This window comes from Rana temporaria, chromosome 1 (genome assembly GCF_905171775.1).
Source record: "Rana temporaria chromosome 1, aRanTem1.1, whole genome shotgun sequence".
In the NCBI taxonomy this organism is placed as follows: Eukaryota; Metazoa; Chordata; class Amphibia; order Anura; family Ranidae; genus Rana; species Rana temporaria.
In genome coordinates this window covers 561440267-561459732 of record NC_053489.1, presented here as the reverse complement: position 1 = coordinate 561459732, position 19466 = coordinate 561440267, and the positions used below count along the sequence as shown (strand labels likewise).

At 39.6% G+C, this 19466-nt stretch overlaps 1 protein-coding gene across 4 annotated transcripts in view; it reads left to right on the top strand.

The window, feature by feature from the left end:
* ACSL1 (acyl-CoA synthetase long chain family member 1) overlaps positions 1 to 18718 on the top strand; it is a 113030-nt gene extending 94312 nt beyond the window's left edge. For all 4 annotated transcript variants that reach the window (XM_040334098.1, XM_040334075.1, XM_040334083.1 and 1 more), the window contains exons 14-21: positions 1331 to 1426; positions 4203 to 4275; positions 6730 to 6818; positions 6905 to 7021; positions 10341 to 10484; positions 10585 to 10686; positions 12474 to 12545; positions 16715 to 18718. In XM_040334098.1, the coding sequence (XP_040190032.1) occupies positions 1331 to 1426; positions 4203 to 4275; positions 6730 to 6818; positions 6905 to 7021; positions 10341 to 10484; positions 10585 to 10686; positions 12474 to 12545; positions 16715 to 16855 (834 nt within the window). In that variant the 3' untranslated portion in view covers positions 16856 to 18718. The remainder of the gene's footprint in view (positions 1 to 1330; positions 1427 to 4202; positions 4276 to 6729; positions 6819 to 6904; positions 7022 to 10340; positions 10485 to 10584; positions 10687 to 12473; positions 12546 to 16714) is intronic.
* Positions 18719 to 19466: the final 748 nt, after the last annotated feature.

The window sequence follows — 19466 nt, the reverse complement described above, 5'->3', positions numbered from 1 at the left end:
ATTGCATGGAATTCAAAAACAAAATGTATTTAGTCCCTATTTAAAACTATAATCGCCTATACAGCAACTCCCAAATTGGGGGAGGAAAGGGTTGGAATGGAGTCAGCGCGGTGTTGTGCATGCACACAGCCTGACCGGTGAAGAGCGCAGTGTTTAGCTTTACTGCAGTTAAAATGTCAGTTCACCATCCTTGTCTGTTCTATGTGTAAGCTTCAAGATGGGATGGGCAGACCTTTTGCAGATAAAATGGTTTCAACTGATAAGATATTTACCTGGCGTTCAGCTTTGTTTAGTATGTCTGGGGTCAAAAGGCCCATTTCTCATACCCTTAGTTGTGTTCTGTATTTATTTTCTCTAATTAAAAGAAAAAACTTTAACGAGAAAAATATTTAATCACAGAGCACAGTTGTCTTCCTCACCCCATCGTTGTTGTGTATATGTGTTTATATATATATATATATATATATATATATATATATATATATATATATATATATATATATATATATATATATATATATATATATATATAATTTTGATCGCTGTTTTCTAGCTGATGTAAAACCATTTTTGACATAAAGGGACACTTTTGGACAATCTACAGTTTTCAGGCAGAAAGAATAGTTTTTATTTTATAAAAGTACATGTAGGACACTGGGCAGACCACTAGGGACAAGGGGGGTGTGTATTTTTTACATACAGTACTGTAATCTATAAGATTACAGTATACTGTGTTTATTGTGTTTGTTTACTTTTTTGAATTTGGCGCCGTTCTCCGCTCCCGTGCGTCGTAACGTCGCAGGGAACGGAGATCGGCGGCACACAGACACTGTGAATCGAGCGAGGAGGACCCGCTCGATCACACAGCGGGGTGGCATCGCTGGATCCAGGGACAAGGTGAGTAACTTGCCTGTGAATCCAGCGAGAAGGTAAGCCGCGCCGCTGCACACTCTGCACGTCCACCCCGAGCGTTAATCGTGCGATAAAAATATTGACGGCGTTAACATGGGTTTGCGTTAACGCCGTTAATATAGCGTTTAATGCACAGCACTAATAAATAAATATATATATATATATATATATATATATATATATATATATATATATATATATATATATATATATATATATATATATATATATATATATATATATATATATATATACATACACACATACACAAACCCACTGAAGGGAGGGACGTGTTGTGTTTTTTGTTTGTTTTTGTTTTTTTTCTTATTTCAAAGGTGTAGACTTTTACTTTTTCAGTACATTTTGTGTAGTTTTCTTAAATACGTAAACTATTTTTTTTTTTCTTCTTCCTGTATAGAATAGCCTTGGTGGAAAAGTACGACTTATGATTACTGGCGCAGCTCCTGTTTCTCCTACTGTATTAACGTTCTTGCGGGCAGCTCTCGGTTGCCAGGTTGGTACAGTGTTTTCATTTTACTTCATTTCAAAAGAAAAAAAAAATGTTAAGGCTACATATACAGTACTGCTGGATATTGTACTTGCTTAGCTTTGTTTTGAGTGCCTAGTGATTTAAAATATATACTTCAAGCTACAGTAGCATTGATATGGGCTGATTCTCACTGTGGGTGTGTGTTTAAGAGTATGCTGCTACTCTATAATTAATTATGCCTGTCTTTAACTCTTGCCAGCTAGCAGGAGCCATCCCTTTAAAATGTCATATCACTGGACGTGTTATATGGGCTTGGCAGTCGGCAGTCGTGTGATTGGCTGTCGCAGTGACATGATTGTTGTGAGCCCACCTCACTGGCTCCTAATCGTAAACAGTGACTGACAGCTGTCAGTAAAAGTGAGGTTACTGTGCTGGGGGCGCCAAGTGAGCAAGCTCCCGGCACAAACAAGGAACACTGGCTGTATATGGCAGCTCCATGTCAAAGCCCATCACTGTGCTGCCACATACAAGGAATGAAATGAGAATATTTCAATTTTTTTTTTTTTTTTTTTTACAGTCGAACAATTGTCTACGCCAAAGCAGTGGCGGCCAGTGGTATATTTTTTAATTTGGGCGGGGTGGCGGCAAACACCCCACCCAAATTATTTTCAATAAAATAATTTTTATAATATCATTCTCATTACTTTCTGGACACACTTTGTATGTGTACAACTAAATGGTAATAGTTTAATAGAAATCATTTGATTGTCAACCTTTTTTTATTATTATTAAAATAAAGATGCTATACTTGCCTGCTCTGTGCCATCGTCATGCACAGAGCGTCCCCATACCTCCCATTCTGGAGTCCCCCCCCTCCCACAGGCACTCTCTGCTTCTCCTCTTCTCCCACTGCCACCTCTGCTGAGTGCAGGTTGATAGTTACTTCATTAAAATTGTTAATAATTGTAATGGTAAAACCCCTGTATCCTGCTCTGCAAATATAAAGTTTATTAAGGAAAAAAAATATGTAATTCTTTGTAACTAAAACTGAGTTTAACCAACATATTTTGGGGTTCAGAGCCATTGAATTCTGTTTAGGGTGCGTCTTGGCTAAGTGCAGTTAGAAGAAATCCATACTAGGGAGTATGTAGCCTGCAATTGCTGATCCTTTCTAAAACTGTTTAATTTCTCAACTGTGATGCTGACCTGGAACAACCCAGGTCATTGGTATTTTTAAAATGAGATTTCTATTTCGTTCATTGATGAATACAGCGATCCATATTCAGAACCATAGCGTTATAGCGCCCCCTACAAGAGTAGGACACTAAGCAGAAAAAAAACGTTGCTACTACGCCTATGCACAGCCCTAGGTGGTATAGATTCTCCCCACCCCCCACTATAGGCCTTCAGTTTTTTTTTTTTTTTCTGCCTAGTCAGGAGTAAGGATATAGTTACCTGCCAGGATCTTGGTCCTGGCTTTTTTTTTTTATTCCCGTAAAATAAATTTCTCTGCGTTCATTGGTGGACTGGACACAGCCCCCACCCCTCTGTAGAGTTTTAATACTCCTGACACTGCTTGTTACTAAACTGGCCTATAGCAGAGAGGGAGAATCTATACCACCTAGGACTGCCCATAGGCGTAGTCAATTGTTTTTTCTGCTCTGTGTTTTACTCCTGTAGGGGGCTATATGAACCTATGGAGTATATGAATATGGAGCGATGTGTTCGTCAATGAACTCGGAGAAATTAATTTTACGGTATGTATAAAAAAACTCTCAATTTAAAAAATACTTTAATTCAATCCTAAAGGGTACAAAGTAGATGATTCTATTCAGATCAATGGCCCTATTGAGGAATAAACGCACCTGTTTTGCTAGCTGTAGCTCCACCCTATTAAAGCGGGGGTTCACCCTTTAAAAAAAAAAAAAATATTTTTTTTTCTTCTAGTATAAAATTAGGCATAGTAGTGCGAGCTACAGTATGCCTGTCTTAATTTTTTTTTATCCCCGTACTCACTGTGTAATCGTACATAGAAGATTCCGACTGCCCACGGGGAATGGGCGTTCCAATCCAGACGGAAGGTGATTGACGGCCGGCTCTGGCGCGTCACGCTTCTTCGGAAATAGCCGAAATAGGCTTGGCTCTTCACGGCGCCTGCGCATAGTCTGTGCGCAGGCGCTGTGAAGAGCCGAGACCTACTCCGGCTTTCTTCGGGGAGCGTGACGACGTGCCAGAGCCGGCCGTCAATCACCCTCCCTCTTGAAAGGAACGCCCATTCCCCGCGGGCAGTCGGAATCTTCTATGTACGATTACACAGCGAGTACGGGGATAAAAAAATTAAGACAGGCATACTGTAGCTCGCGCTACTATGCCTAATTTTATGCTAAAAAGTTGTTCTGCAGGGTGAAACACCGCTTTAAGTTCAAATTGTGTGCATTCCTGTGGGGGAAGATACAGTTAACAGAGCACGGCACCCTTTCTAAGCCCCCTTTCTTTTACTATGTGATGGTGCTGATCTTTCATTTATAACCATCAAAAAAACACTCCAAGTGAGATATCACTAAACGCTGCATGGCTGTGTGAGCCATTGGCCTGGGCTTTGTGGGTTTACAAGCAGCAGCAGATACACACAGCTCTGCAGGTTATGTGATCTTTTGTAAATGGGGCCCCTGCTGCCTGAAATCAACACTCCTACATGCAGTTGGTTCCCCAAAGGGTTAAATATGTTAAAAGCTATAGTAAGACTACGTTTCTAATTGACAGTTGTAATACATTGGTCTTTGTGTTCTTTCCTATTCAGTTCTATGAAGGCTATGGACAGACTGAATGTACTGCTGGCTGTTCACTTACTATTCCCGGAGACTGGACAGCAGGTGAATACACTTTTTGTTTCTTTGAGAAATGGTCATCTAGTATAATTTGGTAATTTCTAAATCGCCAATTTTCTAAAATAAGTGGTGATAATTTGCTCAATTCTCTAGAGTTTAGTATTCTAACTGTAAGGAATTCTGTTCATTTCATATCCTTTATGGGAAAGTACAATTCTGCTAACAAAAGGTATGCTTTCTTTTCAAGCATACTAAACTTGGTACTACAATTTAAATGTAAGATGAAGCATTATAAATTCTAGAAAATACTTTTAAAAGGAAATCCACAGATGGGAACATTTGCACGCAAGCCATTATTTTTCATTATTGTGACTATTCTACTCTATGGTTAGGAATGAAGCTATCTCATTGGCTGAACATTGCACACCATAACTGCTTTGTATTTTGCCTTTAATAAATGAAGCATTTATGTAGTTTCATGTTATCTCAAGCAAAATGACATAATTCAGGAAATTACATGACATGGATGACCTTAAAGCGGAGTTCCACCCCGAAATTATTATTTTTTTCAGAATCGGAAACCTATACAAAAGCATTTGGAGAAAAAAACATTTTTTTACGTACCAGAGTCGCCCTGTTGCTAGGTGGTGGCTCCTAATCTGCCACTTCCTGGTCTGCAGAGCTTTTTCGTCACTTCCTCCCTCGCCTGTGCTCCTGGGAAATAATGTGTCATAATGGAAAGGAAAAATGACCCCCAGGGGCTTTGTGTTGCAGCAATGAGTAGAATCGTAGGAATAGGATTGGTAAAAAAAAGTATACATTTTATTCGTATATGATAGAAAAAAGCTTTCTGATAGGAATCAAGACATGAGCTCAAAGAACATCAACAAAGACCATAACATATGTATAAAAGACAATTAATATATGTCCGTACAACATTGTAAAATATACTCATAGTCGCAAAACTTCAACGCGTTTCGACCTGTTGTAGCAGTAGCGGTCTTCTTCAGGGTGAGAAAAGATTTGCGAGTATGAGTTCTGTTAATGGAATAACACATATCCGTAAAGAAATGAGAAAAAAACAGCCAAACAAAGAAGGGAACATGCGCACCCCCATGCTTGTACACGCATGCCTGTGCACATAATTCCCATGTATAAATTCAGTCATTGTTGGTGATAATCATCAAATACATACCAAGGTGGGTGTCGAGAGCCAGGACTAGCGGTCCACCTATAACCATGCCGTCAAGAGCAAAGGATTCCAAAAGGGGACCAGACAGGAGAAAACAAAAGAATAGCACCGGACAGTTTGTGGAGCAGGAGAAAAACACACCCCCAAAACCTACGAGAGCTCGCAAGGCTAGGCGTCCATGCACCAAACAGGATACGCCGCAAGATCACCATTGGCGGTGGGAGAGGGGCCCCCCCTCCTGACGCTCTCCCGTGCCCTCCACCGCTTACCGGAGCCGTCAGGAACGACGGAGGCGATAGGGTCCTGTCCTGTTCTGTGCTGGGTATAGAAACGAGTGAGGGAAAGATGGCCTCCACCTGTCTTCATTCCATAGCAGTGCGGAAGCGGCGTCAAAACGTCACTTCCGCCCATACTACTTAAAGGCACTTTTTTTCAAATGACAATTTATTTTTTATTTATTTTTATTGCATTTTAGTCTAAATATGAGATCTGAGGTCTTTTTGACCTGTCATGCTTTTTTTTCTATTACAAGGGATGTTTACATGCCTTGTAATAGCAATAAAAGTGACCCTTTTTTTCTTTTATAAAATCAATTAAAATAAAATAAAACAAAAAAAAATGTTTTTTTAAAGTGCCCCATCCCGACGAGCTCGCACGCAGAAGCGAACGCATATGTGAGCAGCACCCGCATATGAAAAATACGTGAATTTTTTCCAAAAAAAGTGCGCTTGTAAAAGACTGCTGCGCAAATACGATGTGACAAAAAGTATTGCAATGACTGCCATTTTATTCTCTAGGGTGTTAGAGAAGAAAAAAAAAAAACATATATAATGTTTGGGGGTTCTAAGTAATTCTAGCAAAAAAAAATGTTTTAAACTTGTAAACACTGAGTCTAAAAAACAGGCAAGGTCCTTTAGTTGTTAAGATGTGCATGCTGTTTAGTCCAAACAGAAGGCTAGTGTGGACCAGGATTAAAGGAATACAGGCATACCCCACTTTTAAGGACACAATGTGGTTTATTTACTAAAGCTGGAAAGTGCAAAATCAAGCTCACTTCTGCATAGAAACCAATGAGCTTCCAGGTTTTATTACCAGGCTTAATTAAGCAAGCTGGGGTTAGAAGCTCATTGGTTTCTGTGCAGAAGTGAGCCTGATTTTGCGCTTTACAGCTTTAGTAAATCCATTGTGTACTTAAAAGTGGGGTATGCCTGTACTTGAGTTCTCCTGACAAAGAACAAGCATGCAGCGAGTAAAGCCAGCATTAAATGCTCCTCTATACATATTGATTGTGAACATATTCTTAACAGGTCACGTGGGTGCTCCTATGCCCTGCAACCATGTGAAGCTGGTTGATGTAGAAGACATGAATTATTTTGCATCCAAAGGAGAAGGCGAAGTGAGTACAAAGCACAGATATTTGTACTATAATAACTCTTCTGAGTGGCAGACTGAAGTATCGTGAACTCAATGTTTGTCTTTCAGGTTTGTGTCAAAGGAACAAACGTTTTTCAAGGATACTTGAAAGATGACGAAAAAACTGCTGAAGCCTTAGACAAGGATGGCTGGCTGCACACAGGAGATATTGGCAAATGGTTACCAGTAAGTAAAGTGCCAGCCAGGAGGTTAATTAATGATGGTTACATAGGAGTGTTCTTTGTCAGTGTACAATAAATCTCTCTAGATAGAGGTTAGAATTGGAATCTTCCATTGTTTTGGAATAGGGACTTTAAGATACTAATATGTGAAATGTCATCCAAGGTTATGACCGAGTATTCCTAAACTTATCAATAATTTGTTTTATTAACCCATGTAGAATAATACAATCATGGTGGCACAAAACATACTTTTTTTTTTTTTATCAACTTTCATTATGTACCCCTTGTGTATTACCCCCCCCCCCCCCCCCCCTTTTTCCCAATTTTATTATATACAGGTTATAGTTTTCTTATATAAACATGATTCTGGCCAGTGATTGACTTTCCTGTAAAAGTAAATGTGTAAACCTTTCCACACTGAAGAATATATTGTGAGAATATTCTATTGCAAAACTGTGAATCAAATAACTTCTTCCTCTACGAATAACCCGCTGCTATCAATAAAATATAAACCTCTAAGTGATATAACAAAGTAATAATTGGCGCTGATTCAGTAATATAAATTCTTAAAGCGGTGGTTCCCCCTAAAACAAATTTCTAACAATACATTCGTAAGACCCGTTACACTGCGGGTAGGCTGGCTTTTGTTTTGTTTTTTTTAGTACATACCTCGATATCGCCGTTTCGTCCCTTGGTGGTGGGCGTTCCTAGTTGATTGACGTTCCTCCGACGGGCACATACGTGACGTCACGACTTTCCGAAAGAAGCCGAACGTCGCTGCGCAGGCGCCGTATAGAGCCGACTAAATGTTGTGATCAAATAAAGTCTTCTAAATAATACATGAAAATATTTTAACCAAAATTAATTTCAGATGAAGTAAGTTCAAATAAAACAACCCAACAGTGTAATGACTAAAAAGTTCCCATCACCAATATTCAAGTGTAGAAAAATCTTTTTATACAAAGTGACCACCACCACTAATACAGGAAACCGCAGGTACCAGAAGTGCATGCCCATCTTACTACAAGATTAGGCAAACACGGCTTGTATCAATTCCGAAGATCTGCCAAATGGGTGCAGTCCACTATAACCACTTCAACTTTCAGGGCTGTCACATTTTGAATGACAATTGTGCGGTCATACAACACTGTACCCATAATACATTTTTTTTATAAAAAAAATCACACAAATAGTCCTTTCTTTTCTAATCACCCCAGGGTTTAATTTTTTTTGCATAATTAAAAAAAAAAAAAAAGACAAAATTTTGAGAAAAAAAGAGTCCACAAACTATGGTATATACAGTATATCTGAAAAATGCCAAGACAGTACAAATATCCCCTAAATTACCCCTTTTAGGAAAGTAAACAGTCCAATGTATTTCGTAAGAGTTATGGTGAGTTTTTTTGAGGTTGTAATTTTTGTATTTAAAAAAATAAATAAATTAAGCGAGTAAAAACAAAAATGGAACCACTGCAGTACAGCGTCATCCTCATATAACTGGTGTGACAATGATCAGGGACACTGACTGGTGACAGTATGGGGGAAAAAAGTGTTACCATAGTAACGTTGTATTACTCTGGGGAAGTGATGAGGATTTTTTTTTATTTTTTTTTTTTTTATTGCTTATACCAGTGAATTTCACTAGTTTATAGCAACCTTCTTTTTTTATTTTTTTATAAACATTTTATTGAGGACTTGTATCAAAATACAAGTAAAAGGTACAGGTGCTGGTCACATATAGATAAATATATAAGTGAATATACAAACATACAATATTAACATAAGGGCGTTGCATTGAAGTGGCATAATAAGCAACATTTTTGCTGAATAAACATTCAGTGTGTATTGTGATTAGCCATAGCTAATCACAAGGTACAAGTGGACTGTCATTGGCCCTTTCTGTACCATGTGATCACTGTGACTATTTACAGCTAGCAACACAATTGTACATAATGAATGGCATGAAGCCAAGCCGTTCATTGTTTACAATTGTCATGTAGTCTGCTTTGATTGGTTACAGCGATTACTTGGTAGTGGCAGCAGGCTGGTACACTGATCAGCCATTGGCTGTGTCCGGTGGGCACAGCCGGTGACAGATCGCGCCACAGCACGGGAGGACGTCATATACTGTCCACCCAAGATGACAGCCCAGTTGTCGTCTGACAATAGTCCGGACCAGAAGTGTTTTTTTAAGGCTTCACCTCCACTGCTGTCCTTTCCCCAGAGATTAGATTTCATAGCCAGCATAAAAATAACAATTGGGCTCCCATAGTGTAGTATCTAAAACATCCAAATTTATTTGACACAAATAGTCAAAGTACTCACAAAAGCTGTTTAAGCATAAGCTTACAATCAAACCTATAGATGTGTTTGCAAAGATATACAGAAAAGTTGCCAGCCGCCAACAACTCCATCCTTCCCATTTCCCGGGAAAAAAAGTCAAAATGACAGGACACCTTTCCTACTCACTCCTAGTGTCAGGCACCCTACATGTTTCGTCTGTACTGACATCAAATGGATCGCAATAATTGTGAAAATTCCTGCACAATAAATCATTCCATAAAGAATAATTTATATTATTGAATCAGTACTGTAATTATTATTTTGAGGTTTTCTGTAAAAGTTATCAATTTGACTGCGCCGTGGCGCTCCCCTCCAACCTGGGGTGTTGATTGAAAAGCCCCCCCCTTTTCCAAATCATTTTCCAGCAAAAAAAGCTTATATTGGCATATATGTGAAAAATTTCAACAATTGCAGTGTTTGGCAAATGGTTAAAGGTAAACATGTATTCTTTAGACCCTCACCTTTAATTTTGACAGGATCAGACTATATTATTGCTGTCCATGATATAGTATGTAAGGGCATGCATTTTATCCCTTGCCGATTTATGATTCATGGTTTCTAAATAATTCCATATTGGGTGATGTACATGTCTATGGGCGCTAAACTCCTAAGAGCAGCTTGTGCTAGAGGGTTCCGATTGCACTCTAGAAATCCCACTGCATACCTTTAAAATGCAAATCATTGGGGAGATCCAGATTGCAAGATTATGTTAATATTTGTAAAAAAGAAAATGTGTTGTGCTTGCAAGTCCAGATGTCTTTCAGTGCTAGTTTTATCCACTAGTCCTGCACGTGGAGATGTTAATGTCAGGTGGGGGGAATAGACTTCCTATCCCTTGTGCTGGGAAAGCAATGTAGATTTGGGCATATGTATTGCAAATGCAATTACAATTTTGGCATAGTTTCTCAATATCTTTAAATGTATTGATTCCAAATACTAGTAAATGTAATTTTTATTTTTTTTCCTTTCTTTTTTTTTAGAACGGTACATTAAAAATTATAGATCGCAAGAAACACATATTTAAGTTGGCCCAAGGTGAATACATTGCACCAGAAAAAATTGAGAATGTCTACTTAAGAAGTGAGCCAGTGGTACAGGTGTTTGTTTATGGAGAAAGCTTACAGGTAATACTAACCTATACTCTTGTGAAAACTAGTAATATGAAAGAAGGACATATATTAATAAATCCTTCTTCCTTTTTTTTTTTTTTGTGTGTGTTTTCAGGCTTTCCTTGTGGGTGTTGTGGTGCCAGATCCTGACAGTGCAGTCATCTGGGCCAAAAAGAGGAAACTGAATGGCACTTATGAAGAGCTGTGCAAGAATAAGGTAGGTGTATAGTAAAGTAAGATTGCCTCCTAGTGTCATAATAGTCTGACAAGTTTTATGTATACTTTTAAAAGGAAAACTTCCAGGCAAATTTAGAAATATAAAAATTGTCTTCCCATTTGCCAGGCTTTGGAAGAAATATATTCTGCATTGCTTTAGGCCTATATCTAGGGCTGCAACTAACGATTATTTTCATAATCGATTAGTTGGTCGATTATTGTTTCGATTAATCGGATAATAGCCTTTAAAAAAAAAATTGGGCCAATTTGTTGTTGGGCAGATTACAAAACACAAATTGCGGCAAAAACACATTACATGCTTTTCTGCAGCTTCTTCATTGAAGTATATTGAACCAAAAAAAAAAAAAGCACCGTTTTACGTTAAGTCTTTGCCCTTTCCAAATATGCAGCAACTGAAAAAAAAAAATCATGGATGTGAACGTGTCCCGTAGGAAACAATGTAAATGAACTGTAGTGTGTTTCTCCAAAAAGCACCAAAACACAGAGGTGTGACCCCAGGCCTGAGATGTTTAGTAACATAATGGGGTGTAAAAAACTAAAATAAGTACAAAAAGAGCAAATAATCGCTACTGTCAGGCCTTGTACACACGAGCAGACATGTCCGATGAAAACGGTCCGCGGACCGGTTTCATCAGACATGTCTGCTGGGATCTTTTGGTCTGATGTGTGTACACACCATCAGACCAAAATCCCCGCGACAGAGAACGCGGTGACGTAGAAGACACCGACGTTCTCTGACACGGGAGTTCAATGCTTCCACGCATGCGTCGAATCAATTTGACGCATGCGCGGGATTTCAGGCCAGCGGACATGTCCGATGAGTCGCACTGACCATCGGACATGTCCAACGGACTGGCTTCCAGCGGACAAGTTTCTTAGCAACTTTTGTCCGCTGGAAACCTGTCCGCTAGGCCGGAAAACTGTCCGGTAGGCTCTACACACGGTCGGACATGTCCGCGGAAACTGGTCCGACGGACCAGTTTCAGCTGACATGTTCGGTCGTGTGTACAAGGCCTAAGGTGTTCATTTTTTTACTGTGGGGCAGTGAAAGTAATATTTACAGTAGCGATTTGCTTTTTTGTACTATAAAGGGCTACCTATATCAGATGTCATGAGTAAGCTGGAAAAAGGAGGTTCTGATTTCCCAATACATATTTTTAGTTGGATCACATTTAGAATACTATGTCCAGTTCTGGAGACCTCACAAAAAGATATTGATGAGATACAACAGGTCCAGAGACGGGGAACAAAAGTGGTGAAAGGTTTGGGGATTAAACATATCAGAGACTTAAAGCGATATTAAAGTATTGTGTTTTTGTTTTGTTAAATGTCAAACGTGTCATACTCGTCTGCTCTGTGCAGTGGCTTTGCACAGAGCAGCCCGGAGCCTCCTCTTAAGTCCCACGCCAGCCCTCCTGCCAGGTGCCACCTCAAACTAGCAGGAGGAAAGTTCAAAACTAATCTTGGGAGAGTCATTTTTTACTAAAAGGGTAGTTGATGTTTGGATTAGACTTCCAGCAAAGATATTGAGTCGGTCAATAGTAAGTGGATTCAAACATGCTTGGGACAAACCTAGATCTATACTTGGACAAGAAGAAAAAGTTTATAAAAATAAAAGTGTAAGAAAAAAGATGCAGACACAATGGACCACTTGGCCTTTTTTCTGTCATCACTCTTCTATATTTATTTGTATAATAATCTTTGTACTTTAGAATAAGGAAAATTTGCAATTCAAAATGTAACTTTATTTTTTTTCTGTTTTCTTAGGACTTTAAAAATGCCATACTAGAAGATTTTTTGAAACTCGGAAAAGAAGCTGGATTAAAAACATTTGAACAAGTAAGTGTACTCCTGTTGGTGTCCTCTATTACAGTGTACAGTAAAAGGAAACCTTTCTGGGTGCAAATATAGCAGCTACCATTGTAGGTTTGTTTTTAAAACTGCAACCTTGTGGGCAGGTATTACTACCCAGAATTTATTGCCTTTTTTTTAATCGCCAATCCATTCAGGAGGAATTCACTCAAAACATAAAAATATTTAGACCCCTTTCACACTGGGGCGTTTTTTCAGGTGCTTTGGTGTTAATAAAAAAAAAAAAAATCGCCCGAAAGAAGCCTCATCTGCAATCCCAATGTGAAAGCCCGAGTGCTTTCAGAGGCCTTTCACACTGCCAGGGCCCCGAAAAACGCTGGTAAAGCTCCGCTAAGACCCCTTTTAACACTGGGGCGTTTTTCAGGCACTTTGGCGTTAAAAAAAAAAAGCACCTTAATGGGAAGGGGCGCTTTAGGAGCAGTGTATTCAACGCTTCTGAAGCGCTGCAAAGAAGCTGCTTGCAGGACTTTTTCTGATGCCCTGCCAGTGCCGCGCCTCAGTGTGAAAGCACTCAGGCTTTCACATTGGGATTGCAGATGAGGCTTCTTTCAGGTGCTTTACAGGTGCTTTTTTTAACGCTAAAGCGCCTGAAAAACGCCCAGTGTGAAAGGTGCCTTAAGCTAAAGGGGAACGCTACTTTCATGGTGGAGAAAATGGTAAAAATATAGCATATGATGACATATACAAATGCTACGCAAGCCATATTGTAATTGAAAGTTATTTAAAGCGGTTGTATACCCGCAACTATTTTTTTTACACCTGAAAGGCAAAAGGCATAATGAGCTAGTATGCACCGCATTAGTAGCTCATTATAAAATACTTACCTTGGAACGAGGTGTGTAGAACTTGCCTGGTCCACGCCGAGCGAGATGTCATCATGCCTCGGCGTGTCTTCCGGGTATCGCTGCTCCAGCGCTGTGATTGGCTGGAGCGGCGATGTCGTCACTCCCACGCATGCGCGCGGGAGACTTCATTCCGGCAAGGTCCGGCGGCTGCCGGGCCTCTAGCTGAGGATCCCCGCTGCGCATGCGCCGCTGCAGTCAGCCGGGGCATTGCGAGGGGAATATCTCCTAAACCGTACAGGTTTAGGAGATATTTTTTATACCTACAGGTAAGCCTTATTATAGGCTTACCTGTAGGTAAAAGTGGTAGTAAAGGCTTTACTACCACTTTAAAAATTGTCTTTCCTTTTAAATCTGCAGCTCTGTAATTTTTTTTCTATAAAATTAAATGCAATCTGGAGGATTTATATACACAGCTGGTATATCGCAGAAAATGTATTTCCTGCTTCTGTGATTGACTTATTGGTTTCCCCAGAAGTCTGCACAAGTTGGATTTTAGGCATCTTCTGCAACAAAAAATTTTTTGTGAGATTCTCCCGAAGGGTTAATCACTTCTAGAGGGATGCGGTCCCTACAACTTCCCTCATTCGAGCACTGAAGGTGCATCAGCTAATTAATAGAGAAAAAAATAAATTTTCGATTTATATAATCAAACAGCTTTTTTCTTCAGATCAGAAACGAGTAGGAATCGCAACAATGCTGCTCCTTTTCCTCCTCCACCACAATATAAAAAAAATTTTTTGGGGGGGCGGATACCTACTTTTGGAAGGTACCCGCTCCCACTTCTGCTCAGATTGCCTAGGACCTCCCTCCCTGCAGCCTTCTGGAACACCTCACTGATCCCAGGATGCTGCAGGACCATCCACAGAGCACAGCATGGCTTGCACATGCACTGTGGGACTCCAGCCGGCTTCCCACAGTTAACATGCCCTTTCTTGGGAACCAAAGAAAGGCAAAGAACTTGCCCAGGTGAAGAACGGTGCTGGATTCCTGGAGAGGTGAGTGTCTTATAAAAAGTCAGCAGACAAAGTTCATGAATTAAAAAAAACATTAAAGTTAGCCCAATTTTTTGGTATACAAATGATGTTATGCAGAGTAAATGGGTACCTAACATGTCACGCTTTAAAATTGCACACACTCGTGGAATGGCGCCAAACTTCAGTACTTCAAAATCACCATAGGCAAAGCTTTACATTTTTTACAGATTACCTGTTTAGTTACAGAGGAGGTCTTGGGATAGAATTGTTGCTCTCCCTCTTAATGTTTATGGCAATACCTTGCATGTGTAGATTGATGGCGGTTTACATATGCAGGCGTGACTTTCGTATGCTTTCGCTTCTGTGTGAGACTACACGGGAGGGGGCGTGTTTGCCTGGGGCAATTTAGGTGGTTTTTTTTGTTTTGTTTTTACACTTTCCCTTTTAAATTATAAAAAAAAAATTGGATCACTTATTACTATTACAAGGAGGTAAACATCCCTTGTAATAGGAATAGTGCTTGACAGGTCCTCTCCATGAAGAAGAGATCTGGGTCCGATAAGACCCCCTGATTTCTCCTCCGGCATGAAAGACTGAGATAAAAAAAAATCTCGGGCTTTAAAGATGAGGTACACGCCAGTATTTACAACTGCCAGGCCAGAAGTTATGTCATGACGTCACGCCCAGGCGTCAGTCATAGTAGACACTGCTGAGAACCATCTGGTCTCAGGTATTCTCTATGGTAAACTTCCGCCGACGATGGATTACTTCTCCGCATCGCCGATCACACGGGCGAGCTGTTAGAAGCATCGGAGGGTGGCGGGGGTACGTCTCCTCCCACCGCCTGTAAGAACAATCAAACATCTGAACAGTTGCTATGATTGTTTTTATGGTGCAGGGAATAGCCAGCTGAAAAAAAAAAAAAAAAAATATGATGCCTGTAACTGCAGGCATCGTTCAGATATAAAAGCCCAGGACATCATATGACATACCTTGGGTGGCAAGTGGTTAAAAGCATTAATGTAATTTCTGTCTGCTGCTTTGTTCCTCTGCTATTGCGTCTGACAATTTTTTCCTGACGCCAAGAGAAAAATGGTGATGGGAGGGACCTCCAGCAGATTTCTGGCCTCGGCCCTGTTCCTGTGTGCTGTGTGAATGGGGTGTCTTTCCTCCAATCAGCTCTCGGACCTCTCCTTACTGAGCGCTGCAGAGTGTCATTTCCTTTTTTTTTTTTTTTTTTTTTTTATGTCAAGCTTTATAAATTCAGCACTTTTTGAAAGAATGTAGAGAGGAGCAGACTGCATATAGACAGATCCTCTGTGTATCGCCTGAGGATAGTCCCTTTACTAGGTTTATGTGAGGGTTTACAACCACTTTAAAGTAAAAACTTTTTAGTTTTGTTCAGTAAAGAAATCTCTCATTGAATCTTTTGCACATTGCAAGGACTTAAAGTGGAGTTCCACCCATAAATATAACATTACATCAGTAGTTTTAAAAAAATATCATTAGTCCTTTACGAAATTTTTTTATTTTTTTTAGATGCCTTCAAAGTGTTGTTGCTAGGCAGAATAGTTAATCTTCCCACTTCCTGCACCTAGGTGCTTAATGCTTCCTAACCTACACCGCACAGACTCCTGGGAATGTAGTGGGTGTAACTTTCCAGGAGTCTGTGCACTCCCCAGTCTCGAAGAATCATGTGACTTGGACAGCACAGGTGCTGAAACCTGATCTGACCCTGCTTGTGCAGCACTGAGCATGTACGAGATCGGCAAGGCTGAAATCCAGGACGTCATACAGTCTGGCTTCATGATGCCCACACTTAAGATGGCCCCAGTCAATTTCTATTTTATAAAGTGTCTAAATGCTGTAACAACCTAACAAAACGGACCTTAGTTTACAGACTAACTTTACTAGAATACATTAAGCTTGTGTATTACAGGGGTATTTATATTTAAAAAGTGAAATTGTGGCCGGAACTCCGCTTTAAGACATCAATACTGAAGATTATTTACACTTTTATCAAAGGAGTTCTAACAAATTTACACCGCCTGAAAAAGTACCTGCCTTGGCAACCCTTTTTAGATGGCAACTCTTGAATGGTATTCTACGGTCTACCAAAGATTCATGTTGCAGGTGATATCTGTAATTTTGAGTTTCTTTTGGTAAAACTGTTAACCAGTAACACATATTCCGTAGTGAGATTTCAAAGTTTGACTCAAACAAATTAAATAAATGGATTGCATAGAAAATGGAGGAGGGAGCAAAGTTTATATTAAGTGCTACTCTTTCTGAATTATTCTGTTACTTTTTATTGCAGGTAAAAGATATTGCTTTATACCCAGAAATGTTTTCAATCCAGAATGGCCTGCTGACTCCCACACTGAAAGCCAAGAGGCCAGAGCAGCGAAAATACTTCCAGAAACAAATTGATGAACTCTATGCCAATAACAATGTATAAAAAGCATCTTCAGTATCACTTGCTTTCAATCCACAATAGAAACTTCAAATCTGGTTGGTCATAGGAATAACATGGAAGACATTTCTACAATGCCTTATTGGTCACTCGTGTTCATCTTCCTCTCAACTGTGACCAAAAATATTCAAAAACTAGGCCTTAAAATGTGAAGGACGGCTACATGTGATTTAAGTCATTTTGGACATCTCGAATATGAATGTTAATCTCTAAATCTCCCTTTTCTTGATATTTCTTCCCTGTAGTAATATTATTTCGTGGATGTTTGGTGTATGCTCTAAATGGCTTGGCAGAAGTGAATGTAACCAGCACATGTGTGCATGTCAGTTTTATCCATGTCACAATTTGGTGTCATCCACATACTGTTCCTTATTTCTTCCCTGCTCTGTCTGATTCTGTAACAGATTTAACAGGCTTATTTAACAAGGCAGTGCAAAGAGCGATGATGGGCTGGTGGGTTGAGGTCAAACAGGTACTTATACTTTCAGTGGTGTTTAACTGACGCTTACCTTGGCTGTTTGTAGGATTTTGTATGTTCCTTGCGACAGAAATCGCAAAATCTGTAATAATGTCAGTACGTTGCACATTGTCTCCCCCTCAAGTTCTTGGGATGCTGATATAGCAAAATCTCTCTGCTACCATGCTCAACCGATACTGTGTTCGAAGTAGTTCTAATGTGCCATCATGACACACATTTGAATGCAGAGTCATTAATTTATGAGTGTGTGAAATGTGTCTGTCTGGCCTTCCCTGAACTCACAGCAATCAGGTTAAAGTATGCATTTCTTAAGTGCACATCAGAACAGAAAATTAATAATCGCTTCCTTTTTTTGGGTGGGGGGGTGTGACACTGCACATTGACCTCTGCCTCATTAAATAAGGCCATCAATCTTTAATTTCAAGTCACCAACCTGCTTTGCCATATCAGATCTTATCCTGCAATTTTGTATATACTGGTTTAAAAGGATAAAGGCCTGCACAATGGAAGCAGATTACTTCACTTTTATTATAGTCCTCTTTCTCACATGCTGCAGGGGTGGGTTTCGTTATAGTAGGGTTGTGGTATTTTAAAGAGGTAGTATTTAAAATTTTACCATGGTCTTTAGAAATACACAGGTACACTTAAAGAAAAAGCATTCTGCACACTTTTTAAAATATAATTTAAACACCGGTGGCTTATTTAGTAAGGTGGTTCAGTGTGCAGTCCTGAGGTCCAAAGATCAAAAATAACCAGATTTCAGTCTGCCAGCTGGATCAATGAAAGATGATTGTGATTGGTTCCTGTGGGTCACTGCCCTAATAAATAAGCCTCATAGTCCTTTTTTTCCCTCCTGTAGGAATTTTTTCTTCCATGTCAAAGCTGCTAGGGGGCTGGGGGCTTGTCCTTGCCACTGGTTCAGTAAACATATAAAAAGTGCAATTATTGCTGACTTGTCTGATAATATTTAATAAGGGAATGAATGAGCAGTTCTTTTGGGAGAGAAAGTAGAGCGATTATTGTCAGCGTTTACTAGTTTTAAGGCTTTTTGAGGTGTTCGTGTACAGGTGTTTTTTTATTAAATGCAAGACACAAGGGAATTGTATACAAGCACAACAATGGTTTGCACTATGTAAAGACCTGTGTGATTTATGAAGATGCACTGTAAACTAGGGTAAGGAAAAAAAAGTCATTGCACAGTTTAGAATGAATTTTTATGAAAATGATGCATGACGTGTTAAAAAGGAATTTAACTGTATAACGAACGGTATTGATATTGTACAAACCAAAATCTTTCTGTCCTGCTTCCCTTATCACTCCCTTCCAAAAATGAAGGAAACCAAAATAAATGATTATTACATTGTACAACTTGTATGTGTGTTCTGCTTTATTTTTACACTATCCACTTTTCTGTTAAAGCTGAATTCCAGGAAAATGGCTACGAACACAGCTGACATATATGTAATGGAGCTGTCATAACTGTCTAAGGAATCGTATTTATGGACACCCAGTTCTGAAATTTGCACAGCCAGCTTGGTGACATGTCCTATCTCTACTGCAGTTCAGCCACATAGCTAGATTGCCTTCATGCCCCAGCCTGTGACTGGTTAGTGATCGAGCAGCAGGTCTGATTAGGTCACTCTGTTCTCTCCTCCATGTTCTTTGTCCGCAAATGGTTTATGTAGAACACCAGAATTGCTCAGATTCTGACACTTCCTCACCCAGTATGCTCTGTGGCCGTACAGGGGGGTACTAATTGCCCTAAATCAAGTCAGATTAAAGTAAATACACTAGCTGCATTTTAAAATCCTGATATATTCTGATGTGTTTTAGACATTGGTGTGTTTTAATATCTGCCTGGAGTTTAGAAACTAGTGCGGTGACTGTCATTTTTCACACTGGAAGAATGCCAGTCATCGCTAGGACACAGAAAATATTTCCTTTGTTTCCTTTCCTAAAACTTGCTGGTTGGGCCTATTTGAAGGCTTGGTCTCTACCACAGCGTAGAGGACACTTCTCAGTCTCCTATTCTACACCAGAAAGGCGATCACTCTGTGCTAGAAAAAATCCTCTCCATCCTCAGTCCAGTTTTGTCAACGATTGGTGAATACTAATTTA